Here is a 26,319-nt window from a genome sequence, read left to right as displayed (position 1 = left end):
CCACCTGTCAGCTGGGTGACTTCGGGCGAGCCGCTCAACTTCTCGGTGCCTCAGTTCCCTCATCTGTAAAATGGGGATTAAGACCGTGAGCCTCCCGTGGGACGACCCGATTCCCCCGTATCTGCCCCAGCGCTTAGAACGGCGCTTGGCACATAGTGAGCGCTCAACAAATGCCGACATTATCATCATCGTCGCTACTTGTTACGATTAGACCGTAAGCCCGCCGGACGGCAGGGACCGTCTCTATCTGTTGGCGACCTGTTCATCCCAAGCGCTCAAGTACAGTGCCCTGCCCGTAGCAGGCGCTCGGTAAATACTATCGAATGAATTGTTACCCAAGGTCACGTGGCAGAAGAGCGGTGGGGCCGGCCTGCTGCCCCTCCGTCACCTTTCCGGAATCCCCGAATCCCCAAGGCGTGCGGAGACCCGGTGCGACCTAGTGAATAGAGCACGGGCCGGGGAAGGACCTGGGTTCGATTCCTAGCTCCGCCACCACCCCCGCCGACGCCAGAGAGGTCAGTCGACTTGGCCGAGGGCGCACGGGCGAGGTCGGGGCGGGCGCGGGTTTAGAACCCGGGTCTCCTGACTGCCGGGCCCGGGCTCTCCCCGCTGCGCCGCCGCGGGCCCCGACCCGTCTCTGCTGGACTGCGAACCGGGGACTCTGAGCTCCTTCTGAGCGGGCTGCGGGGCCGCCAGCTCGAATCGATCGCGTCTCCCACGCGCCCAGCCAGCGCTCTGCGCTGAGCGCCCGATCGATCCGGCCGCCCTCCCGGTTAACGTCGTCATCCGCTTCGGGGCGGCCCTTGGCCCTGGGCCCTGCCGCTCGAGGAGGTTCTGCTCGAAGGCAGAGGCGACGGGAAGCCCCCGGAGGCGACCGTGGAAAGGAGAAACGGCAGCCGAGTGACGCCTGCGTGAAGATCTGGTTCTCTGCGGCAGGAAGAAGGATGGGAGGGATGGGGCGGGCCTCGTCCTATTCACGGAGGCTTCTCCCGTTGGATTTTCCACGCTCCGTTTCCTGGCTAGACGGAGCTACTCGTCATTTTGCTTCCGTTACGGTATCCGTTCAGCGCCCGGCTATTTGACGGGCCTTTTTTCCTGTGCCCCGAAATAGGTAAGGTGGATCAGGCGGGACGCGCTCCCTGTCCCGCAGGCGGCCGTGGCTCGGTGGCAGGGGCCCGGGCTTCGGAGTCAGAGGTCGCGGGCTCGACTCCCGGCTCTGCCGTGTGACAGCTGGGTGACTGTGGGCGAGTCACTTCGCTTCTCCGGGCCTCAGTTCCCTCATCTGGAAAGTGGGGATTAACTGTGAGCCTCACGTGGGGCCACCCGATGACCCCGTATCTCCCCCGGCGCTTAGAACGGTGCTCTGCGCGTAGTGAGCGCTTAACAAATCCCAACGTTAGGATTATTGAGTGGGAGGGAGAACGGGCGCGAATCCCAATTTTACAGGTGAGGGACGCCGAAGCACAGAGAAGAAGAAGAAGAAGAAGAAGAAGAAGAAGAAGAAGAAGAAGAAGAATGTTGGTATTTGTTGAGCGCTTACTATGTGCAGAGCACCGTTGTAAGCGCTGGCGTAGACACGGGGGAGTCGGGTCGTCCCACGCGGGGCTCACGGTCTTCATCCCCATTTTACAGATGAGGTGACTGAGGCACAGAGAAGTGAAGTGACTTGCCCACGGTCACACAGCTGACAAGTGGCAGAGAAACGAAGGGACTTGTCTAAGGTCACGCCGCCAGGAAGCGGCGGCGCCCGGATTGGAACCCAGGTCCCCCGCCTCCCAGACCCCTGCTTTTTTCCACTAGAACACGCCGCTCCCCGTTTCGATTTCGATAAGGATGCAGGTTTGCTGCTCCTGTTGAAGTCGCGATGGGAACGAGGTTAATATCTTCCCCGCTTTTAAGTTAATGAAAAGCATTCCCCCGGAGGTAGAGGTTGATCGCCGTTGGGCGGACGGGTAGAACGGCATCTGCTATTCGAAAATGGGATTGACAGCCTAGACTGGTATTAGATCCGCTGTCATTTCTGACTTTCGACCCGCGGGGTGAGTTTGACCCGACGCGAGTGGTCTCTGGCGAGAGTGCTGGGTTTTGCTCCAGATCAGGCCGTCGTATTTCTTGAGCGCTCGGGAGAGTACAACAGTCCCCCGTCCTCAAGGAGCCGCCCTGGCCCGAGCGCGGAACGCCTATCATCAGGGTGCCGGCCAAATAACAGTAATAATAATGTCTGAATGAGATGTTCGTCCCCTCGATTCCACTCGCCGCCACTGTTCTTGTCCGTCCGTCTCCCCCGGTGAGACTGTGAGCCCGTCAGTGGCTCGGTGGAAGGAGCACGGGCTTTGGAGTCAGAGGTCATGGGTTCAGATCCCGGCTCGGCCACTTGTCACTTTGGGCAAGTCACTTAACGTCTCTGGGCCTCCGTTCCCTCGTCTGTAAAATGGGGATTAAGACCGCGAACCCCACGTGGGGCAACCCGATGACCCCGTGTCGACTCCAGCGCTTAGAACAGTGCTCGGCACATAGTAGGCGCTTAACAAATACCAACACTATCATTATTATCGTTATTATCATTAATAGGGCCGGGACCGTCTCTATCTGTTAGCGATTTGTCCGTTCCAAGCGCTGAGTACGGTGCTCTGCACATGGTGAGCGCTCAGTAAATACTATTGGACGAATGAATGAATGAATGAATGAATGATAACGGTATTTGTTAAGCGCTTACTATGGGCCAAGCACTGTTCTAAGCGCTGGGATCGAGACGGGGAAATCCGGTTGTCCCACGTGGGGCTCGCGGTCTTCATCCCCATTTTACAGACGAGGTCACTGAGGCACAGAGGAGTTAAGCGGTTTGCCCAGGGTCACGCAGCGGATAAGCGGCGCGGAGCCGGGATCCGCTCCCACATCCTCTGACTCCCGAGCCCGTCCTCTTGCCACTAGCCACGCTGCTTCTCCAATAATTATGGTACTTGTTAAGCGCGAGACACTATACTAAATGCTGGGGTAGATACAGCGTGGCTCGGCGGGAAGAGCACGGGCTTTGGAGTCAGAGGTCATGAGTTCGAATCCCGGCTCCGCCGCTCGTCAGCCGTGTGACCGTGGGCGAGTCACTTCACTTCTCTGGGCCTCCGTGACCTCATCTGGAAAATGGGGATGAAGACCGTGAGCCCCCACGTGGGACGACCTGATTCCCCGGTGTCTCCCCCAGCGCTCAGAACGGTGCTCGGCGCAGAGTAAGCGCTTAATAAATACCACCGTTGCTATTATTGTTATCATACAGCTTAGATACAAGCAAAGCAGGTTGGAAACGGTCCCCGTCCCAAATGGGGCTCCCGGTCTCAATCCCCTTTTCACAGATGAGGCCCAGAGAAGTGACTGGCCCAAGGTCACACCGCGGGCACGTGGCGGAGCCCGGATTAGAACCCGTGACCTCCCAGCCCCGGGCTCTACCCGCTCCGCCATGCTGCTTCTCGAGTAAACGCATGACAACCATGATGATGATAAAATAAACACACTAAATAAATAACAGGCTGGCACGTACCCCCATCCTTTCCCTCTTGGGATCGGCTGGGGGCCCTGACAGTCGCCCGCGTTTTTCAACGCCGGAGGATTTCAGACCGTCTCATCTTCCAGTCTCACGCCCGCACGCGACCGCCTCCTTGCGTGGCTTGGTTTGTTAGCGATTTGTACGTTCCAAGTGCCTAGTACGGTGCTCTGCCCGTAGTAAGCGCTCGATAAATACTGTTGAATGGATGTATGGCTCGAGACGGCGGCGTCCTTAGCGTGGTTAGGTATGCGGAACGCCAAGTTCTGTTTATATCCGAGGGAAGCAGTCCGCCCAAGCGGCTAGGGCACGGGCCTGGGCTTGGGAAGGACGCGGGTTCTAATCCCGGCTCCACCCCTTGTCCGCCGGGTGACCTCGGGCAAAGGCACCTCACCTCTCTGCGCCTCGGCGAGCCCGTCTGTGAGGCGGCGATGAAGACGGGGGAGCCCCACGTGGGACGGGGGCCGCGTCTAACCCGACCCGCTTGCGTCTACCCCGGCGCTTAGTACGTAGGAAGGGCCTGACGGATACCGTCGTCGTCGTCGTCGTCGTCACGGGCGAGACACCCCAGTCCGCTCCCCCGAGGCCCCAGAAGTGATGGGGGCGTGAAGGACGATAATTTCCTGGGCTCACCGGCCCCCTCTCCGGGCTGCCCCCCGAAGCTGACGACGCCAGCCGGAAGGCCGGCCGATCGATCGGTCGATCCGTCAGCGGAGTCGATCGAGCGCTGCCTGAGCGCGTGGGAGGGTACGATGGAGTGATGATAATGGTGGTGCCTGTTAAGCGCTTACCGTGCGCAGAGCACCGTTCTGAGCGCTGGGGTAGATACAGGGTCTTCAGGTGGTCGGTCCCACGTGGGGCTCACAATCTTGGTGCCCATTTTCCAGGTGGGGGAACCGAGGCCCAGAGAAGTGAAGTGACTTGCCCACAGTCACACCGCTGCCGAGCGGCAGAGCCGGGATTCGAACGCATGACCTCTGATTCCCAAGCCCGGGCGGGGGAATCGAGCCGGCGGCCACGCAGCCCGCCCGAAAGGAGCTAGGAGTCTCCGGTTCACAGTATCTAGCAGGGACGGGACGGAGGCCGCGGGGGGCGCAGCGGGCAGATCGCGGGCCCCGGGAGTCGGGAGACCCGGGTTCTGAACCCGGGTCCGCCCCGGCCGCAGTCGCGTGACCCCTCTGGGAAGTGAGCGTCGTTCCCCCTGCCTCTTGCCGACTGGCGGGGATGTTGCAAGGATAAAGGGACGTAATCCTTTAGGAACAGTGTGGCTCAGTGGAAAGAGCCCGGGCTCGGGAGTCAGAGGTCATGGGTTCGACTCCCGGCTCTGCCGCTTGTCAGCTGTGGGACTGTGGGCAAGACGCTTCGCTTCTCTGGGCCTCAGTTACCTCATCTGGAAAATGGGGATTAACCGGGAGCCTCACCTGGGACAACCTGATTTCCCCGTATCTGCCCCAGCGCTTAGAACGGTGCTCCGCACGTGGTGCTTAACAAATACCAACGTTATGGGGAAGCAGCGTGGCTCAGTGGAAAGAGTCCGGGCTTCGGAGTCAGAGGTCGTGAGTTCGACTCCCGGCTCTGTCGCTTGTCAGGCTGGGTGACTGTGGGCGAGTCACTTCACTTCTCCGTGCCTCAGTTACCTCATCTCTACTGGGGATTAAGACTGCGAGCCTCGCGTGGGGCAACCCGATGACCCCGTATCTCCCCCAGCGCTTAGAACGGTGCTGTCTGCATAGTAATTGCTTAACAAACGCCAACATCATCAATCCACGCGAAGAACTCCGAGGGTGGGGAACGGGGACGGGACCGTATTAAAAAAAAACAAGGTCTCAACGGCAGGCAACCATCATCCAATCTGTAGTATTTTAAGCAGCTACTGTGTGCGGAGCACCGTGCTAAGTGCTTGGGCAAGTTCAGTAGGGTAATCAGAGAAGCGGGGCGGCTTAGTGGGAAGAGCCGGGGCTTGGGAGTCCGAGGGCGTGGGTTCCGATCCCATCTCCGCCGCTTGTCTGCTGTGGGACTTCGGGCAAGCCGCTTAACTTCTCTGTGCCTCAGTGACCTCGTCTCGAAAATGGGGATTAAAAGCACGAGCCCCACGTGGGACAACCTGATGACCCCGTATCTCCCCCAGCGCTTAGAAGGGTGCTCGGCACAGAGCGAGCGCTTAACAAATGCCATCGCCGTTATTATTAAGTAGACACGCTCCCCGGCCTTGAGGATCTCACGGTCTTGAGGGAAAGACGCTAAATGGATCACCGATGGCTCGATCAATTAATGGCATCTACCGAGCGCCTACCGAGCGTGTGCAGAGCACCGTACTGAGCACTCGGGAGGGTGCCGGATAACGGAGTTGGTAGACGCGTTCCCTGCCCGCAGCGAGCTTACGGTCTAAAGGGGTCCGGGGGTTTAGGAAAGTTACGTAAGTGATTTGAGAATACAAATGCTTAGGTGGCTTAGAAGCGGCCGATAAGGATGAAGTGAACCGGATGGAAGAGAGATTAATTTAGGGGAGGTCTGCCGGGCGGCCTCTGATTTCAGAAGGACTTTGAAAATAGGGAGAGGAGGGTCCTGTAGAAGTGGACGGCGGGCGGGGGGGGGAGACCCGGGCAGAGGAGGCAGCGTAAGCAAGAGGTCGGGGCCAGAGGAACAAGAAGGAGGCAAAGAGAGGGAGGTTAGCTGGAGAAGAATGCAGAGCGCGAGCTGGGGTGTAGTGGGAGTCGGGCGTGGATAGGGAGAAGGGAGCGAGCCGATCGACGGTCAGGCGTTTCTCCTTAAGGCGGGGATGGGTAAGCGTTGGGAGGCGGGGGATAAATATGCAGCAAGATTTTTAGAAAATAATAGTAATTAGGGTATCCCCGTACTGAGCGCTGGGCTGGGTAGAAGATGATAAGGTCGGCCGCGATCCCTGTCCCCACGTGCGGCTCACAGTCTAAGGGGGAGGGAAAGCCGGGATTTCACCCCCGTTTTCCAGACGGGGAAACGGAAGCGCGGAGACTCCCCTGAGGTCGTGCAGCGGGCAGGCGGCGGAGCCGGGATTAGACCCCGGCTCCCCCGATCCCGGGCCTGAGCTCTCCCCGCTAGCCCGCGCCGCTCCTAGACTGTCAGCTCCTCGTGGGCGGTGTTTACCGACCCCCCCCGTGGTACCGTGCCCTCCCAAACGCTTAGCGCGGCGCGCTGCGACCAGTAGGCTCTCAAGAAATCCCCTCGAGCCGCCGATCGGTCGTCTCACCCGTTGTCGTTTGGCCCCCAAGACTGGATCGGAAGACCCCTTCCGGAGGCTCAGAAGGTGGACTCTGAGAGGGACCTGGAAGTCCAGCTGGCAAGGAGCTCATCCCCCGGGGGAGTTTCAATCGCTCGGTTGTATTTATTGAGCGCTTACGACGCGCCGAGCAGCGTACCGACCACTTGGGAGAGTACGACGCGGTCAGTAGACGCGCGCCCCGCCCACAACGGACTCACAGTCTAGAGGAGGGGGACGGACGTTAATATCAATAATTATCAATAATTGAGAAGCAGCGTGGCTCGGTGGAAAGAGCCCGGGCTCGGGAGTCAGAGGTCACGGGTTGGAATCCCAGTTCTGCCACTCATCAACCGTGTGACTGCGGGCAAGTCACTTCACTTCTCTGCGCCTCAGTTCCCTCATCTGGAAAATGGGGATTAACCGGGAGCCTCACGTGGGACAACCCGATGACCCTGTGTCTACCCCAGCGCTTAGAACAGTGCACATAGTAAGCGCTTAACAGACACCCACATTATTGATTAATATCTACAGACGTGCACATGAACGTTGGAGGGGTGAATTAAGGGTGCTGATCCAAGTGCGAGGGCGATGCAGAAGGGAGTGGGAGAAGGGAAAGCGAGGGCTCGGTGGGGAAGGCCTCGTAGAGGAGATGATGGGCTTTCAATAAGGTTTAAGAGGCGGGGAGAGCGCTCGGCTGTCGGATGTGAAGAGGGAGAGCGTTCCCAGGCGGAGGCGGGACGACGGAGGGCTCGGCGGGGTGAGACAGGTGAAATGGAGGTACAGCGAGCGGGTGGCCGTTAGAGGAGTGAGGTGCGTGGGCCGGGCTATTTTAGGAAAGCCGCGAGGTGAGGCGGGCGGGGGCAAGGGGACCGAGCGCTCTAAAGCCGACGAGGACTTTCTCTTTGATGCCGAGACGGGCGGGCAGCCGCTGGAGGTTCTTGAGGAGCGGGGGAACGTGGGCCGTTTCAGAGGAAGAAGGGCCGGGGAGGAGGAGTTCGGGAGACGGTAAGAAGTGCCGCCGAACCGGGCCGGGTGAAACAGGGCCGATGGAAGCCGCGGCCCTCGCTGGAGAATAAGAATGACGTGCGACGCAGGTACGGGGGCGGATTTACTGCCGTTTCTCCAGGGTCTCTGTGGTGATTACTTAACCCTAATGCCAGTCGGGATCCGACGAGGTGGAGAAAATTCAACCACCGAGGCTGCGAGGGCGAATTTCGTGATTCGGTATTCTGGGCTCTTCCTCCTGCGCCGATAACTGCCAGGCAGCCGTGAGTCCGGAGATTGTCTCTGGCCTGACCTTCCCGCCCCTCTCCGTTGGTCATCGTAAGTCTCAATCTCCGGTTTGTGACACCATAGCCGTTGCCGGGGCAACGGCAACGGCGCCTCGCACGGAAGCGTTGACCGCCTAATTTGGATAAACTGAAGCATCGGGAGGCGGCGGGAGACGAGCCTCTCGGCAACGGAAAGAAGATGATGTTAATTTGGATCGGGCGGAGGGGAGAGCGCCCTTCTTCCCCGCTCTCCTTGAACGCCGATGAGTTGACCACCTGATCTTCAGAGGGTTGCTTTACAATCTGTTTCTTTGCCCCTGCGGAATCTCGCGTGGAAAAGCCGTTTTCCCATTCACTTTCCGCCGGATCTGAAAAGAGCCGCCTTTTCCTCCAGCTGAGTGTACGGTTTTGGGAGCCCGGGAAAGAGCGTTGCCCCCCCCTCCCCTCCCCCCCCCCCCTTTTAGGGGGCTGGAGCTGACTGCGCTTCGCCGTTTCTAGCGTCGTCTTGGGAAAGCGAGGGGAAGCCGGGGAGTTTCGTGGCTCATTTGAACGTTGGTAAAATCACGTCTCCTCCGAGAGGCCTTCCCCAACTGAGCTTTCGTCTCCTCTTCTCCCACTCCCTTCTGTATTGCCCTTTGTGCGTTCCTTTGTACATTCCGTGAATCCGATCTATTTCTAGTCATCCGCCTCCCCACAACCAGCTCACAGTCTAGATCCACCGATCAACTGATCGTTACCCGCTAAACGGGAATCAAATACGCGATCTCCTTCCGTCTTTGACGGCGAGACCCATTAGGAACTGCGTCCGGCCTGATTGCGGTTTCTCTCTTCCGGGGGCGCGGTACAGCGTCTGACGCGTGTGGCGCACTTGAACGAATTCCACGATTGCCGTTATCCTCTGCGATCGGTTTTCCACCCCATTCGCTCCCCTGAGATCGCGTTCTTCCGCGTCACCTGGTCCAGATCCTCCTCGACTTCTCTGCCGCTCCCACGCTTGACGATTCCCTCCTGAAAGCACTGTCACGCCAAAGTGGTAGCCTCTGGTTCTCTTCCTACCCTTCCCATTTTTCCTTCCCAGTCCCTTCCCTGGCTTCCCTTCCCCCTCTCCTTCCCTAACTCTACCCCTTAAAAACGTGATCGTCACCTCACCCCCATCCCAGCGGCGCTGAAGTGCCACGTTCCCGTTCCCCCTCGGTAATTGATTTTCACGTCTGCCTCTCGCTACAGACCGTGAGTTGCTCGTGGGCAGAGAGCACGTCTACCACCCTACCGTATCGTTCTCTCCCGAGCACCTGGTACGGTGCTCGGCACGCCGTAAGCGCCCGGTTGATACCGGCGAGTGCTCGTTGGATCCCCCCAACTCAGAGAACACCGACGGCTTCCCTCTCCCTCCACGGGCGACAGAAGTGCCGTGTGCCGGAAGTCCCCGAGATTTCTCCAACTTACGTCTCAACTCCCTTGCCCCGCCGCTCGCCAGCTTGCGCTCTGCGTCCCTCCCGAGGAAACCCTTTCGCCCTCCCAACTCTCCCGCTTCCAACCCCCGGTTCCCGCTGCCGCTCTTCCCTGCGGCCGCCTCGCCCTTCCGCTCCACCAGACTCTAGGTCCTCTTATCCTTCCGTGCCACCTGCTTCAAACTGCCTTCCCCAGTTAATTCCCCCGGAAGCCCCAAGTTGCAGTTCAACAGCCTCTCGTCACAGTCCGGCGGTGACGGTTGCGGTTTAGCGCAGACTGTGACGGGATTTAGCCCGTTACCTCTGTGGCCGTTAGGGACGACTGTTGGAGTTCCTCAGGGGGCAGTTCTGGGCCCTCTTCTGTTCTCCACCTACACTCACTCCCTCGGTGAACTCATTCGCTCTCACGGCTTCGACTGCCATCTCTACGCAGATGACACGCAGATCTACATCTCCGTCCCTGTCCTCTCCCCCTCCGGGACGTCTCCACCTGGATGTGGGCCCGCCACCTAAAACTCAGCGTGAGCAAGACCGAGCTCCTCATCTTCCCTCCCGAGCCCGGTCCCCTCCCAGACTTCCCTATCACCGTGGATGGTACCACCGTCCTTCCCGCCTCTCGGGCCCGCGACCTCAGAGTCATCTTTGACTCGTCTCTCGTTCACCCCCCACATCCGATCCGTCACCGAGACCTGCCGGTCTCACCTTTACGATATCGCCAAGATCCGCCCTTTCCTCTCCACCCAGACGGCTACCTTACAGCTACGGGCTCTCGTTATATCCCGGCTAGATTACCGTGTCAGCCTGCTCTCCGATCTCCCTTCCACCTCGCTCGCCCCGCTCCGGTCTGTTCTTCACTCCGCTGCCCGGCTCATCTTCCCGCAGAAACGCTCTGGGCGTGTCACTCCCCTTCTTAAACACCTCCAGTGGTTGCCTGTCGACCTCTGATCAAAACAAAAACTCCTCACTCTAGGCTTCGAGGCTGTCCGTCACCTCGCCCCTTCCTACCTCTCCTCCCTTCTCTCTCTCCGCCGCCCACCCCGCGCGCTCCGCTCCTCCGCCGCCCACCTCCTCGCCGTCCCCCGTTCTCGCCCGTCCCGCCGTCGGCCCCCGGGCCGCGTCCTCCCGCGGTCCCGGAACGCCCTGCCTCCTCACCTCCGCCAAACTCATTCTCTTCCCCTCTTCGAATCCCTACTTAAAGGTCACCTCCTCCGAGAGGCCTTCCCAGACTGAGCTCTCCCCTTTCTCCCTCTGCTCCCTCTACCCCCCCCCTTCACCTCTCCGCAGCTAAACCCTCTTCTCCCCCCTTTCCCTCTCCGCCGCCCCCCCCCCCGCCCCCCCCCCCCCCCCCCGCGCCGTACTCGTCCGCTCGACTGTATATATCTTCATCATCCTATTTATTTTGTTTAATGAGATGTACATCATCCTGATTCTATTTAGTTGCCATCGTTTTTACGAGACGTTCTTTCCCTCGACTCTATTTATCGCCATCGTTCTCGTCTGTCCGTCTCCCCCGATTAGACCGTAAGCCCGTCAGAGGGCAGGAACTGTCTCTATCTGTTGCCGATTTGTCCATTCCAAGCGCTTAGTACAGTGCTCTGCACGTAGTAAGCGCTCGGTAAATACTATTGAATGAATAAAGGGAAAGAAGACCTGACGTTTAAAAATGCGATTGAAGGGCAGAGAAAACAGGGTACCTAGTTATTCTTTAACTTCTGTTTGATCGCAAAAGACTCATGTATTTCTCCTCCCCCCGACAGCCCGGCGGCGTGGGCCTAGCGGCTAAATCACGAGGCCGGGAGTCAGGAGGACCTGAGTTCTAATCCCGGCTCTGTCGCTTGTCCGCTGTGTGACCTGGGGCAAGTCACTTCACTTCTCTGAGCTTCAGATGCCTCATCTGTAAAACGGGGATTAAGACTGTGAGCCCCCTGTGGGACAGGGACTGTGTTCAACCTGATTAGCTTGCGTCTACCCCAGCGTTCGGTACGGTGCCCGGCAACACCACCGCAGACTTAGTTCTTGCTAGAAGGCTTGGATTGTCATTATGAACTCGTCCGCTTTTCAGAACGCGGAGGAAAATCTTGTCTTATGCCGTCGAGTCGTTTCCGACCCGTAGCGACACCACGGATGCACCTCTCCCAGAACGCCCCGCTCTCCGTCAGCGATCGGTAGTGGATCCGTAGAGTTTTCTCGATAAAGATACGGAAATGGTTCGCCGTCGCCTCCTTCCGCGCGGTAAACTCGAGTCTCCGCCCTCGACTCTCTCCCGGGCCGCTAACGCCCAGCACGGACGGGTTTTGACTCGCAGGAGACGGCCTTCCGCTCGCCAGCCGCTGGCCAAGCTAGGGACGGGACGGGCGGGCCTCTGCCTGACCCTCCACATAGCGAGACTGGTAGAGGACTGGAAACTCCCCAGGTGCCACCCTGAGAGGGAAGTAAAATGATACCGAATATTGGTTTTCCCTTTCCCCCCCCCCCAAGGTTTTGGCCCGCAAGAAGCAGAGTAAATTTCTGGACGAACTTCCGCTGATCGCCTCTTGGTATCGGAGGGTTCAGGAGGTACCTGGAGTGAAGAAGGCGGCTCAGAACTGTGGAATCCAGTTTCTCCAGTTCCCCCAGTTAGGCACCTCCACAGAGGAACAGCTGCCAAAGTCGGGCGCGCTTTTTGAGGCCGAGCCGGTTCCCAGTGACCCACGGTTCGTAGGAGGCCCAAGACCGACCATGTCCAAGTTAATGGTAAGTAAACGTTTTCCGGACCACTCCCTTTCAGCCGGCAACTGCGTGTCCCTCGTCTGATGGGGATCCCTGCCCCCCGGCACCTGCCGCAGCCTTCAGGGGGCAGGCGGCGAGAGGCGGCACGGCCTAGTGGATAGAACACAGGCCAGGGAGTCAGGAGGACCCGGGTTCTAATGCTGCCTCCGCCACACGTCTGCTGGGTGACCTCGAGCGAGCCACCCAGCTGCTCTGTGCCTCAGTTACCTCACTTGCAACAGGGGGATTAAGAGGGTGAGCCCCATGTGGGACGGGGTCCGTGTCGAGCCCGATTAGCTTGTCTCTTCCCTAGCGTTTAGCGAGTGCCTGACACATAGGAGGCGCTTCACAAATACTATAAAAAAAAAAGCATTGGCGAGGACCCAGTGTGATAGAGAATTCATTCATTCATTCAATCGTATCTATTGAGCGCTTCCGAGGTGCAGCGCACTGTTCTAAGCGCTTGGAATGGACAGTTGGGCAACGGACAGAGTCAATCCCTTTCCCATAACGGGCTCGCAGTCTAAACGGGGGAGACAGACAGCAAAACAAAACAAGTAGTCTGGCGTGACTATCATCAAGATAAATAGAATCATCATTAACAAAATAAATAGAGTAATAAATAATATATCCAAATATGCACGGTGCTGTGGGGAGGGGAAGGGGGCGCGCATCTGGGACAGCGAGCGTCATTCTTCATTCAAGAAGAGAGATCTGGCTGCAGAAGACCTGAAAATAGATACACAAGACGGCAGTGGAGTGTACGTATTGATGATCATTCATTCATTCATTCATTCAATAGTATTTATTGAGCGCTTACTATGTGCAGAGCACTGTATTAAGCGGTTGGAATGGACAGATCGGTAACAGATAGAGACAGTCCCTGCATTTCAGCGGGCTTACAGTCTAATCGGGGGAGACGGACAGACAAGAACTGCAATGAATAGACAAGCAATAAATAGAATCAAGGGGATAATAGTAATAATAATAATAATGATGGCATTTGTTAAGCACTTACTGTGTGCCGAACACCGTTCTAAGCGCTGGGGTGGATCCAAGGTTATCAGGTTGTCCCACCCAGGGCTCCCAGTCTTAATCTCCTTTTTCCAGATGAGGTGAATGAGGCCCCCGAGAAGTGAAGTGACTTGCCCACCGTCACCCAGCTGACGAGTGGCGGAGCGGGGATTAGAACCCATGACCTCTGGCTCCCAAGCCCGGGCTCTTTCCACTGAGCCACACTGCTTAATCAGGTTGGACGCAGTCCCCGTCCACCCGGGGTGCAGAGATTATGAATTTGGCCTTGACAGTCTTGAACGTTAGTGACTTGAACTATTGCGTGACCTTGGGCAAGTCATTTGAATCACCTGTGCCTCAGTTCTCTCATCCGTTAAATAGGGCTTACATCTATATATATATACACACATATATATATATGTTTGTGTTTATATATAATGTTGGTATTTAAGTGCTTACTATATGCAGACCACCGTTCTAAGCGCTGGGGTAGATACAGGGTAATCAGGGTGTCCCACGTGAGGCTCACAGTTAATCCCCATTTTACAGATGAAGTCACTGAGGCACCGAGAAGCGAAGTGACTTGCCCACAGTCACCCAGCTGCCAAGTGGCAGAGCCGGCATTCGAACCCATGACCTCTGACTCCCAAGCCCGGGCTCTTTCCACTGAGCCCCGCAGCTTCTCGTATATATACATGAAGAAAGTGTTTCAGACTGAGGCTTCCACATAGAGCCAAATGGGACTTTTAAACGGGGCTTAAGTATATACGTACAGGTCCTGTGCTGTCGAGTCGTCTCCGACCCGCAGCGACGCCGCGGATACATCTCTCCCGGAAGGCCCCCCCCCTCCGTCTGCAGTCGTTCCGGTGGCGGATCCGTAGAGTTTTCCCGCTAAAAACACGGAAGCGGTTCACCAGTGCCTCCTTCCGCTCGGTAAACCCGAGTCTCCGCCCTCGACTCTCTCCCGGGCCGCCGCCGCCCAGCACCGGGGAGTTTTGACTCGTAGCCGACGGCCTTCCGCTGGCTAGCCGCTGCCCAAACTGGGGATGGAGCGGACGGGCCTCCGCTTGACTCTCCCTCCCGTAGCGGAGACCGGTAGAGGCCTGGAAGCTCTCCAGGTGCCACCCTGACTTTAGAAGGACACACAAATATATTAATATATAGTAAAGAAATGTATAAATCAGTCTGAGGCTTTTGTATATGTGCGTGAATATGTGTGAAGACACAGATAGCGTATATCTTTGTATATGTGTGCGAATGTATGTATATACCTAGATAGCAGATACAGCGTGGCTCGGTGGAAAGAGCACGGGCTTTGGAGACAGAGGTCATGGGTTCGAATCACTTGTCAGCTGCGTGACTGTGGGCAAGTCGCTTCGCTTCTCGGCGCCTCAGTGACCACATCTGTAAAATGGGGATGAAGACCGGGACCCCCCCCCACGTGGGACAACGTGATTCCCCTGCGTCTACCCCAGCGCTCAGAACGGTGCTCGGCCCATAGTGAGCGCTTAACAGACGCCAACATTTAGTTTATTTATAGCAAATTATTGTTTTGGATGGAGTACAGGGCAGAAGGATCCTGGTACTGATATTATACTGAGCTGCACTGTGGTCTTAATGATTTGGGAAGAAACGGTAATAGGATTCTGGTTCGGGCTCTTACGGAAAGTGTTCCTTGGGTTTAAGTACTAATTTCTATTTTTCCAATTAAAACTCACTCACGTAGACGTCTTAAAGTCAAAAAGAGCCAACTTAGCCATCCTTTACATTAGTACGAGACCCGTTTTAGAAGTCGGGCACACGGAAGTTAAATTTCCTTTCTGTGCCCGTGTTACCGAACAACCCTCTGAAACACCCGAATTTTGGTTTTAAAATGGGTATGTGAGTATTGCTTAAGAGTGGAAATGAACTGAAATTTCCATATATCATTTGGGTAAAAATGTGATCAGTCTTGTTCATTCAGAAATTTGGGTTGGTTTTTTTTTTTTTTTAAATCAAAATCCTCGGTTTTGTAATCGTCTTCTGCCTTCTTGCACGCGACGAAAGGCAGGAACAGTTATGTCAAATGTACTTTATTTGTACCTTAGCTCTTTTGCGGTGGGGAGGAAAGAGATCGGCAGACATCGATCGAGAGGCTGGGAGTATCGAGGCACCCGAAACGTTCGGAACAGTGCGACGATGATAACGATGTCGGTATTTGTTAAGCGCTTGCTATGTGCCGAGCACCGTTCTGAGCGCCGGGGTAGATACAGGGTAATCAGGTAAGGCTCACAGTTTTCATCCCCATTTTACAGATGAGGGAACCGAGGCCCAGAGAAGTAAAGTGACTTGCCCGCAGTCACACGGCTGACAAGTGGTAGGGCGGGGATTCGAACCCGTGACCTCTGACTCCAAAGCCCTTGCTCTTTCCACTGAGCCACGCTGCTGTACGTGTGGGCCCGCGTGCTCGCGTCTGGGTACGTTTCTGTGATCCGGAAAGAAGCTCACGCGTCTCCCTTTACAGGAAAGAGGCATTGAGGCAAAGTTCTCTCCTCATCCCTGCCCTAACTGGACCCTAGATTGGAGCAGCCTACCCGCAGCTGTGAGCCCTGAGGAGGGTAAGCGTTTTTCTTTTTCCCTTTTGCGGTTCTTTTTCTGACACAGTGCGATCCCGTGCAGTTCTCGCATGACATTTCTGAACGGGTTTCCTTCTGGTTTCTGATGTGTATGTATCTATAACTCAATTCATTAGAGAAGCAGCGTGGCTCAGTGGAAGGAGCCCGGGCTCGGGAGTCAGAGATCACGGGTTCCAATCCCGGCTCCGCCGCTTGTCGGCCGTGTGACCTCGGGCAAGTCACTTCTCTGTGCCTCGGTTGCCTCGTCTGCAAAATGGGGATGAAGACTGGGAGCCCCACGTGGGACAGCCTGATGACCTCGTATCTGCCCCAGTGCTTGGAACAGTGCTGGGCACCTAGTAAGCGTTTAACGAATACCATAATTATCATCATTATTCCGTGCCCACAGTGAGCTTACGGTCTAGAGGCCGTAAGCCCGTCAGAGGGCAGGGACTGTCTCCATCCGTTACCGATTTGGAAGCGCTTAGTACGGCGCTCTGCGCATAGTAAGCGCTCAATAAATACTATTGAATGAACGGAGGCGGCAAATGGGGATTAAGACTGGGAGCCCCACGTGGGACGCCCTGATCTCCTTGAATCCACCCCCGGCTACCCCGGCACATAGTGGTCGCTTAACGAAAACCGTCATCATGATTATTTCAGTCATGTGATTCTGACTCGTGCTCCAGATTACACCCATAAATTGGGGAAGAAGAGTCCCGTCCCTCGCATTACTATTCAGAATGTCAGAGCGGTGGAAACGGACGTCTCTGGCAAGGGAAGGCTTGGTTTGGTTTACCTTTTAAATTCCAGCTAACGAACAGATCAACTTGCCCGAGGTCACGCAACGGAAGAGTGGCGGGGCCGGGATTCGAATCCATGACCTCCGGACTCCCAGGCCTGTCCCCTGTCCACTACGCCACGCATCGAAGTGAAGGAGAGACCGTACAGGTTTCCTTCACGTTACCGCATTGCATTCTGTCGAAATTGTGTCAACCTCGCCTTCCTCTAAAGATGATTAAGGGCATCTTAATACAATCCAGGTTACTTTATTTTTCCCACCCCTCCCTCTCCCTTCTGCCCTAACCTACGCATTAAACTTTAGTGCTTCATAAATTCGGTTTCAGAATTTTTCCAAGCGGCGGGACCCCTTCCTTCACTCATTGGATCGTATTCATCGAGTGCTTACTGCGTGCAAAACACTGTACTAAGCGCTTGGGGCAGCCTGGCTCAGTGTAAAGTGTCCGGGCTTGGGAGTCAGAGGTCATGGGTTCGAATCCCCGCTCCGCCACTTGTCAGTTGCGTGACTGTGGGCAGGTCACTTCACGTCTCTGGGCCTCAGTTGCCTCATCTGTAAAATGGGGATGAAAACCTCTGAGCCCCACGTGGGACCACCTGATTACCTTGTATCCCCCCGGCACTTAGAACAGTGCTTTGCACATAGTAAGCGCTTAACAAATATCACCATTATTGTTATTATCATTACAGCAGGACAGCCAACTGATTCATTAATGAAAGTGTTCTATATTTCATTCATTCATTCAACGGTATTTATTGAACGCTCATTACGCGCGGAGCGCTTGTACTGCCCTCTGACGGGCTCACAGTCTAATCGGGGGAGACGGACAGACGAGAACGATGGCAATAAATAGAATCAAGGGGATGAAATGTGCCGTGAGGATGGGAGGGAGGATGAATGAAGGAACGAGTAAGAGCGGCGCAGAAGGGAGTGGGAGGAGAGGAGAGCGGGGCGTAGTCAGGGAAGGCGTCTTGGAGGAGATGAGCCTTCAATTCAATACGGCTTCGAAGTGGGGGAGAGCAGTCGTCTGTCTAATTTGAGGAGGGAAAGCATTCCAGGCCGGAGGTAGGACGCGGGCGAGAGGCCGCCGGTGAGTTAGACGAGATCGCGGTACGGTACTGATGATGTTCATAAATGCTGGTATTTGTTAAGCGCTTACTTTGTGCAGAGCACTGTTCTCAGCGCTGGGGTAGATCCAGGGTGATCAGGTCGCCCCACGTGAGGCTCCCAGTCTTAATCTTAATCTTGGGAGAAGCAGCGTGGCTCAGTGGAAGGAGCACGGGCTTTGGAGTCGGAGGTCACGAGTTCGAATCCCGGCTCTGCCACTCGTCAGCTGTGTGACTGTGGCCGAGTCACTTGGCTTCTCTGTGCCTCAGTTCCCTCATCTGTAAAGTGGGGATTAAGACTGTGAGCCCCACGTGGGACAGCCTGATTCCCCTGTGTCTACCCCAGCGCTTAGAACAGTGCTCCGCACATAGTAAGCGCTTAACAGATACCAACATTATTATTATTATTATTATTATTATTAATCCCCATTTTCCAGATGAGGTCACTGAGGCCCAGAGAAGCGAAGTGACTCGCCCACAGTCACACAGCCGACGGGGTGGCGGAGCCGGCATTCGAACCCGTGACCTCTGACTCCCCAGCCCGGGCTCTTTCCACTGAACCCCGCTGTGAGATGGCTGGTGTTGGAGTAGAGTAGCGAGGCGCGGTGGGAGAGGGCGAGGCGACGGAGTGCTCTAAAGCCAATGGTGAGGAGGTGGCGTTGGACGCGGCGTTGGACGGGCTACTCGTAGAGTTTCTCGGGGAGTGGGGGAAAACGGTCTGAACGTTTTTGTGGGAGAAACCTTTTTCCTTTCGTACTTCCTCACGAAATGCCAAAACGCCTGGCGGCCTACATTCTGTCTCTGGGTCAAGCAGGACAGAGTTATTGCTTTTTAAGTTGAAAAAGAGGCCCGCTGGAGTAGATTTGGCCCCTGGAAAAACAAAGGGTTTGGATTCGGAGGTTTTCCTTCGGGCGACTTCCTTTCTACCCATTTAGCATTTAAACACAAAGGAGAGAGGGAGAGAGAGGATTTCTTTCCCGCAGTCCATCGATCAGTGATAGATATTAAGGGCCTCCTCTGCGCGGTGCGCTTTAGTTTGGAGAATGCAAGAGAGGGAGAGTACTTGCTCTCTGCCCTCTGGGAATTTACAGCCGAGTGGGAGGGACACAACATTATCACTTATCCATCAATCGGTGGGATTTGACCACTTACCGTGTGCGAGAGCACTGTTCTAAGAGGTTGGGAGAGTACAGTACAGCAGAATGTAGACCGATTCCCTGCCCACGAGGAGCTTACGGTCTCGATTAGACCGTAAGCCCGTCGAAGGGCAGGGACTGTCTCTATCTGTTACCGATCTGTCCATTCCAAGCGCTTAGTACAGCGCTCTGCACGTAGTAAGCGCTCAATAAATACTATTGAATGAATAGAGGGGAAGGCAGACATCATTCATTCATTCCTTCAGTAGTGCTTATTGAGCGCTTACCCTGTGCAGAGCACTGAACTAAGCGCTTGGAATGGACGGTTCGGCAACAGGTAGAGACCGTCCCTGCCCATTGACGGGCTCACGGTCTAATCGGGGGAGACGGGCAGAAACAATAGCAATAAGTAGAATCAAGGGGATGTACACCTCATTAGCAAAATAAATAGGGTAATAAAAATATATACAAATGAGCACAGCGCTGAGGGGAGGGGAAGGGGAATAGAAATGAAGAAATTACGGATATGTACCTAAGTGCCGTGGGGCTGAGGGTGATGACGATGGTATTTATTAAGCGCTGACTGTGGGTCAAGCACTGTTCTAGGCGCTGGGGTGCGTACAGGCTAATCGCGTTAGACACAGTCCCCGTCCCACACGGGGCTCATGATCTTAATCCCCATTTAACAGATGAGGCCCAGAGAAGCGAAGCGACTCGCCCAAGGTCCCGCAGCAGACAGGTGGCTGAGCCGGGATCAGAACCCAGGTCCTTCGGGCTCCCAGGCCACGCTGCTTGTTGGAGTATGGGGTCGGGTGGGGCGGATAGTAAATATTCAAAGATCTAAATTCATAGGTGATGCAGAAGCTGATTATGTGTATCTTGTATCTACCCAGTGATTAGTAAAGCGCCTAGCACATAGTAAGCGCTTAAGTATCACAATCGTCATTATCATCACTATGATTATTGCTGCTATTTTAATCGATCAGTGCTATTCATCGAAAGCTTACTGTGGACACCGCACGCCACTGAAGACTTGGGAAAGTTCCAGCCACGATCCCTGCCCCCAGTCTAATGATTTTACAGTCTAATGGAGGAGTCAGACGTTACCGGTAGGGGAGGCGATCAGATAGAAAGGTTTGGGGCCTTGAGAGTCAAAAGGTCATGGGTTCTAATCCCGGCTCCTCCTCTTGTCTGCTGCGTGACCTTGGACGGGTCACTTCGCTTCTCTGGGCCTCAGTTACCTCGCCTGCCAAATGGGGATGAAGAGCAGCTCCATAAATGCTGCGAGAGGGTGCACTGAGTATCTCGGTGCTTAGCGGATACGGACGCAAGCGGTGCTGAAGGGAGGGAATTACATGGGGGTAGGGGTTGGGAGAGAGCGATTAGAGAGATCGAATAGCCGATCTACGATCTGTCTTCTTCACGACCAGCGGTAAGCTTAGCAGGCAAATGAGAAAGGTTGATTATTAGTAGCAGTTGAGGTTTTTCCGGCTCGGATTGTTACCTGGCTCATTCTCGGGGAAGTGGACTCATTTATTTCGGTTAGAGTGAATAAAACGAGCGGCCCGGCCAAATCCCAAGTTTCCACATCGTCACCGTGAAATTCAAAAACCAAACTTCGAAATGACTGATGTGACACGTAGGATTTTTCACCTGGTTCTCCGGTTTTTCGAAGAATGCATTAATCTCTTCGTCAGGTTACACCGGGTGATCGCACGAAAGTAACCCCTGGCTTTTACTCGGCGATTCCTTTGTCTCGCAGAACCCCGTTTACCTGAATGCCTTTCAGAGTACAGGCGAATTGAGGGCGTTGTTCATTCCTTCGTTCATTCAATAGTATTTATTGAGCGCTTACTATGTGCAGAGCACCGTACTAAGCGCTTGGGACGAACAGGTCGGCAACGGATAGAGACGGTCCCCGCCGTCTGACGGGCGGACGAGGACGACGGCGATAAATAGAGTCGAGGGGAAGAACGTCTCGTAAAAACCGATGGCGACTAAATAGAATCGAGCCGATGTACATTTCATTAACAAAATAAATAGGGTGACGAAAATATATACAGTCGAGCGGACGGGTACGGTGCCGAGGGGACGGGAAGGGAGAGGGGGAGGAGCGGAGGGAGATGGGGGGAAAGAGGGTTTAGCTGCGGAGAGGTGCGGGGGGGGGGTGGTAGAGGGAGTAGAGGGAGAAGGGGAGCTCACGGGAATTTCATAGTAAAGAAGACGTTCCTGTTCTCCCTCCTGATCGAATTCTGTTCCTTAATTGCTTATGTGACTTTGCGATTAACGTCTTTGGGTCTCCGGGTTTTGTTACTGAAAGGGAAGGGTAACAATCCTCTACAGAGCTCTATAATAATAATGTTGGTATTTATTAAGCGCTTACTATGTGCCGAGCACTGTTCTAAGTACTGGGGGAGATACACAGGCTCATCACGTTGCCCCACGTGCAAGAGAAGCAGCGTGGCTCAGTGGAAAGAGCAAGGGCTTGGGAGTCAGAGCTCATGGGTTCGAATCCCGGCTCGGCCACTTGTCAGCTTTGTGACTTTGGGCAAGTCACTTCACTTCTCGGTGCCTCAGTTACCTCATCTGGAAAATGGGGATGAAGACTGTGAGCCCCAAGTGGGACAACCTGACTCCCCGTGTCTACCCCAGCGCTTAGAACGGTGCTCGGCACATAGTAAGCGCTTAACGAATACCAACACTGAGCCACGCTGCTTCTCTGTTAATGTCTATTGCTGCCTCGGTACTAAAATAGCTATACTATATCACTCTATTTTTACCGTATAACTGCATATCCGTTATAGGTGTTCAAACACGATTTTTGCATCCCATACAACGGTAATTTCCTTTGCAACCCGAACCGCGGTTTCCCAGAAGGTGACTCTCTGCTAAGGCAGGGAATGTGTCTGTTATTTGTTATCTCGTACTCTCCCAAGTGCTTAGTACAGTGCTCTGCACTCAGTAAGTACTCAGTAAATAGGACCGATCGATTAATCGAAGCTTATAAAGAGTCTCCAGTGGTTTTCCAAAAGAGACTGAAGTCACTTATCCGTAAGGGAGACTGTGAGCCCGTCATCGGGCAGGGACTGTATCTGTTGCAGATTTGGCCATTCCAAGCGCTTGGTACGGTGCTCTGCACATAGTAAGCGCTCAATAAATACTATTGAATGAATAAAGACATGGGGGGGAAAGTATCAGAGCTGCATATTGGAAGCAGCGGCGCTTAGTGGATACAACACGGGCTTGGGAGTCAGAAGGTCATGGGTTCTAATCTCAGCTCCTCCACATGTCCGTCGGGTGATCCTGGGCCAGTCGCTTCGCTTCTCGGCCTCGGTTAACTCATCCGAAAACGGGGATCAAGACTGTGAGCCCTACGCGGGACGGGGACTGTGTCCAACCTAACTTGTATCTCCCCCAGCGCTTAGAACAGTGCTCGGCACCTAGTGAACGCTTAACAAGTACCATAATTATTATTAGCGTGGTTTCGAGGCCAAAGCACGGGCTTGGGAGTCAGAGGATGTGGGTTCTAATCCCGGATCCGCCACCTGCCTGCTGTGCGACCTTGGGCAAGCCACTTCACTTCTCTGGGCCTCAGTTACCTCGTCTGTGAAATGGGGAGACTTGTGAGCCCCGCGTGGGACAACCTGCTTACCTTGTATCTACCCCAGTGTTTAGAACAGTGCTCGGCACATAGCAAGCGCTTAACGAATGCCACGTTATTATCGTTATTACAGTGCCTGTCACCTAGTAAATGCTTAACGAATACCAACATTACTATTATCGTTATTATTGTTGTTATTATTATTATTATTTCGGTGCCTGACACCTAGGAAGTGCTTAACAAATACCGTCAAAGATGTTTCTTTGGACTCTGTCGTTATTATCAGAAACTGCATAGACCTTTTGCATTAACTATTTTTCAGGGTGACAGAAAGGGTCAGTAGTAAAATACTTCTCCCTATCAACCCAAGCCAGGGGTTCTAATCCCTTCTCAATTGCTGCTGGAATTTCCCAGGCCGCGGGTCGCCCTTAATTCCTTCCGACCTTTCCCTGTGAGAACTTCTGAGGCACTTCTTCAGCCATGACGTGATTCTGACCTTTCGATGAGGTGCACTTCGCGTAGCGTTCATTAGATTAGACTGTAAGCCCGTCAGAGGGCAGGGACTGTGTCTATCTGTCGCCGATTTGTACGTTCCAGGCGCTTGGTACAGTGCTCTGCACCTAGTAAGCGCTCAGTAAATACTATTGAATGAATGAACGAATGACCTGGAGATCTGTAGGGACTCTAAAAGCAGACCGTTCAGTAGAGGATTTTCCCTCTCTCAGATGCCCCGGAGATAACTGTTACCATATTAACTATGAATAATGTGGTAATAATAATGTAATAAGAAGAAGAAACGTGTCGGCTTTTCGACTGTAAGACTGGAGAAAAGGGATGGTTTCGATGAAATGGCTGTTTCCGTCGGTGGAGAAGGCTCACGGTGGCTCAGGAGTCATCCCTTCCTTCCTTCGATCGTATTTATTGAGCGCTTGCTGTGTGCAGAGCACTGGACTAAGCTCTTGGAAAATACAATTCAGCAACCGAGAGAGACAATCCCTGCCCACAACGGGCTCACGGTCTCGAAGGGCGGAGACGGGAATCAATAGCGTCCACATAAATAAGTAGAAGTAGACCTGTGTATATACATCAGAACAAGGAATCAGGCATTAATATAAATAAATAGAATTATAGATATGTATAGATATGCACAAGTGCGGTGGGACGCGGTGGGTAGAGCAAAGGGTGAGGGGGGAAAAGGGGAGCTGAGGAAAAGGGGGGCTTAGTCTGGGAAGGCCTCCTGGAGGAGGTGTGCCTTCGGTAGGGCTTTGAAGAGGGGGGAAGTAAATAAAATAAATAAATTGTGGTATTTGCTAAGCGCTTACTATGTGCAAAGCACTGTTCTAAGCCCTGGGGCATAGCAGGTGATCAGGTCGTCCCACGTGGGGCTCACGGTTTTAATCCCCGGTTTTTACAGACGAGGTAACCGAGGCCCAGAGCAGTTCGGTGATTTGCCCAAAGTCACACAGCTGGCAAGTGGCGGAGCCGGGATTAGAACCCGTGGCCTCTGACTCCCGAGCCCGCGTTCTTTCCACCGAGCCGCGCGCCGTTGGTTGGCACCCAGGAAAAGATGGGGGACGAGGAGGAAGTGGTATTTCTGAGCAAGCTATCCCCTGTCGAAGAAAAACTTCACAGACTCCGTTGAATTCAGACAAGTTTTTATCAAGGGAGAGGAATTGAGCAGCAGAGATTCCCCCTGCTACTCCAGGCCAGCTGGGTGTAAACACTACAGCATCTAACTTAATCAAAGTACAATAAAGGATAAAGTCATTCATTCAGTGGTATTTATTGAGCGCTTACTATGTGCAGAGCACTGTACTGAGCGCTTGGAACGGACAAATCGGCAGCAGATAGAGACGGTCCCTGCCCACTGATGAGCTTACAGCGTGGCTCAGTGGAAAGAGCCCGGGCTTTGGAGTCAGAGGGCACGGGTTCGAATCCTGGCTCAGCCACTTGTCAGCTGTGTGACTGTGGGCAAGTCACTTCACTTCTCTGGACCTCGGTGACCTCATCTGTAAAATGGGGATTGAGGCCGCGAGCCCCACGTGGGCCAACCTGATTCCCCTGTGTCTACCCCAGCGCTTAGAACGGCGCTCTGCACGTAGTAAGCGCTTAACAAATACCGACATCATTATTATTATTATTATTCTAAATCGATGGACTTACAGTGTAAATGCATCAGAATGGACGTCCACGCCCCTTGGGTGGGGTTTTCTCAAGGTGAGTAAACCCACTCAAACCCACTAAAGAGTAGCGTCATCTTGTTTTCAGCTACTCCTTCCGAAACAAAGTTGAGGATGTGTTGTGAACTGGATTGAGGCAGGCCTGGTTCAGAGGCGGGTAGGGGACATGTGCGAGACCTGTAAACCCGTCGATTAGACTGTAAATCCGTCAGAGGGCAGGGACTGTCTCTATCTGTTACCGACTTGTACATCTCAAGCGCTTAGTCCAGTGCTCTGCACATAGTAAGCGCTCAATAAATACTATTGAATGAATGACCTCGACCATTATGCTCCCACCCCCCCCCCCCCCCCCCACCCCCACGGAAGGGTTCTGCTCCAGGTGTGTGGCTTGATTTTAGCCAGATTACGACCGTTGAAAATGTGTTTTGACGTCGCACCGTTCTCAGTTATGCCTACTGAAGAGTCAGAGGGAAGCAGCATGACTCAGTGGCTGAAACACGGACCTGGGAGTCAGGAGATGTAAAATCCAATCCCGGGTCCGCCACTTCACTTCTCTGTGTCTCAGTTACTTCATCTGGAAAACGGGGATTAAGACTGTGAGCCTCATGTGGGACAACCTGATTACCCTGTATCTACCCTAGCGCTTAGAAGAGTGCTTTGGCACGTGGTAAGTGCTTAACAAATACCAGCATTATTATTATTATTATCACGGAACTGGATTCTAATCCCAGCTCCACCACTTGTCTGCTATGTGACCTTGGGCAAATTACTTCTCTGGGTCTCAGTTACCGCATCTGTAAATAAAATCAGGGTTTAAGACCGTGAGGCCCATGTGGGACAGGCACTGTTCAACGTGATTAGCTTATATCTACCCCAGCATTTTGAACAGTGATTGGCGCATAGAAAGCGCTTAAAAAATACCGTTATTATGCGTATTACTATTATTAAAAATGCGTGGACAATCACGTTAGGAAACTGCAAAGCGATTGCCGTGCAGACCCCAAAACAGGGTGTGCTGCCTCTTCTCCGTGACCCTGTCCTGTACGTTTTCAAAGTGACCTGTAGCCACGCGAGTAAACTCCTCGGTTTATAATCACCGGAAACTCTAAAGTATGGATTCTAAATGTTTACCGAACTAGACTTTAGAGGAAAGACTCATGATCGTTTTCTGCTAATGGGACCGTGCTAATTAGTCATCATTTGTTTGAATTGCAATGCCCTTTGTTACCGTAGACAATTATGATTAGGATCGGCCCAACCATCCATTTCATTTAATTCAGCATTTAGCTCACATCCCTCCTGGCATCCTAAACCTTGCACGATTTTGATGTAATTGTGTCTCGCACTGAAGCACTACCTGAAGCCATGAAATTTTCACTCAACACTGAAAATGGGAAACAGCGATGGCTAACAGACTGTGCTGGCGTGGTGCCTTCGGAAAGGGAGTGGGCCAGGTTTGGGGGAAAGGAAAGATTGCCCTGACCGTGGGAGAGAAAGGTGAAGCCAGCCGCCCGGCCAATTATGCACATACTGGGTGCGTGTGCTCGGGTGCGTGGCCAGGAAATGAAAACGCACCCATTTTTGATGAAGAAAACAGTTGGTGCACGGAAAGAAACGCTGAGGTAACATGAACAGCAGCCGTCGCT

The 26,319-nt window shown here is 54.2% G+C and overlaps 1 protein-coding gene across 5 annotated transcripts in view; it reads left to right on the top strand.

The window, feature by feature from the left end:
- GSTCD (glutathione S-transferase C-terminal domain containing) overlaps window positions 1-26,319 on the top strand; it is a 159,079-nt gene that overhangs the window by 24,997 nt on the left and 107,763 nt on the right. For all 5 annotated transcript variants that reach the window (XM_029077085.2, XM_029077082.2, XM_029077084.2 and 2 more), the window contains 2 exons: window positions 11,974-12,228; window positions 15,761-15,854. In XM_029077085.2, coding sequence (XP_028932918.1) covers window positions 11,974-12,228; window positions 15,761-15,854 — 349 coding nt within the window. The remainder of the gene's footprint in view (window positions 1-11,973; window positions 12,229-15,760; window positions 15,855-26,319) is intronic.

This window comes from Ornithorhynchus anatinus, chromosome 12 (genome assembly GCF_004115215.2).
Source record: "Ornithorhynchus anatinus isolate Pmale09 chromosome 12, mOrnAna1.pri.v4, whole genome shotgun sequence".
In the NCBI taxonomy this organism is placed as follows: Eukaryota; Metazoa; Chordata; class Mammalia; order Monotremata; family Ornithorhynchidae; genus Ornithorhynchus; species Ornithorhynchus anatinus.
Note: the sequence above shows the minus strand (reverse complement) of the source record. Positions and strands in the feature narration are given on the sequence as shown.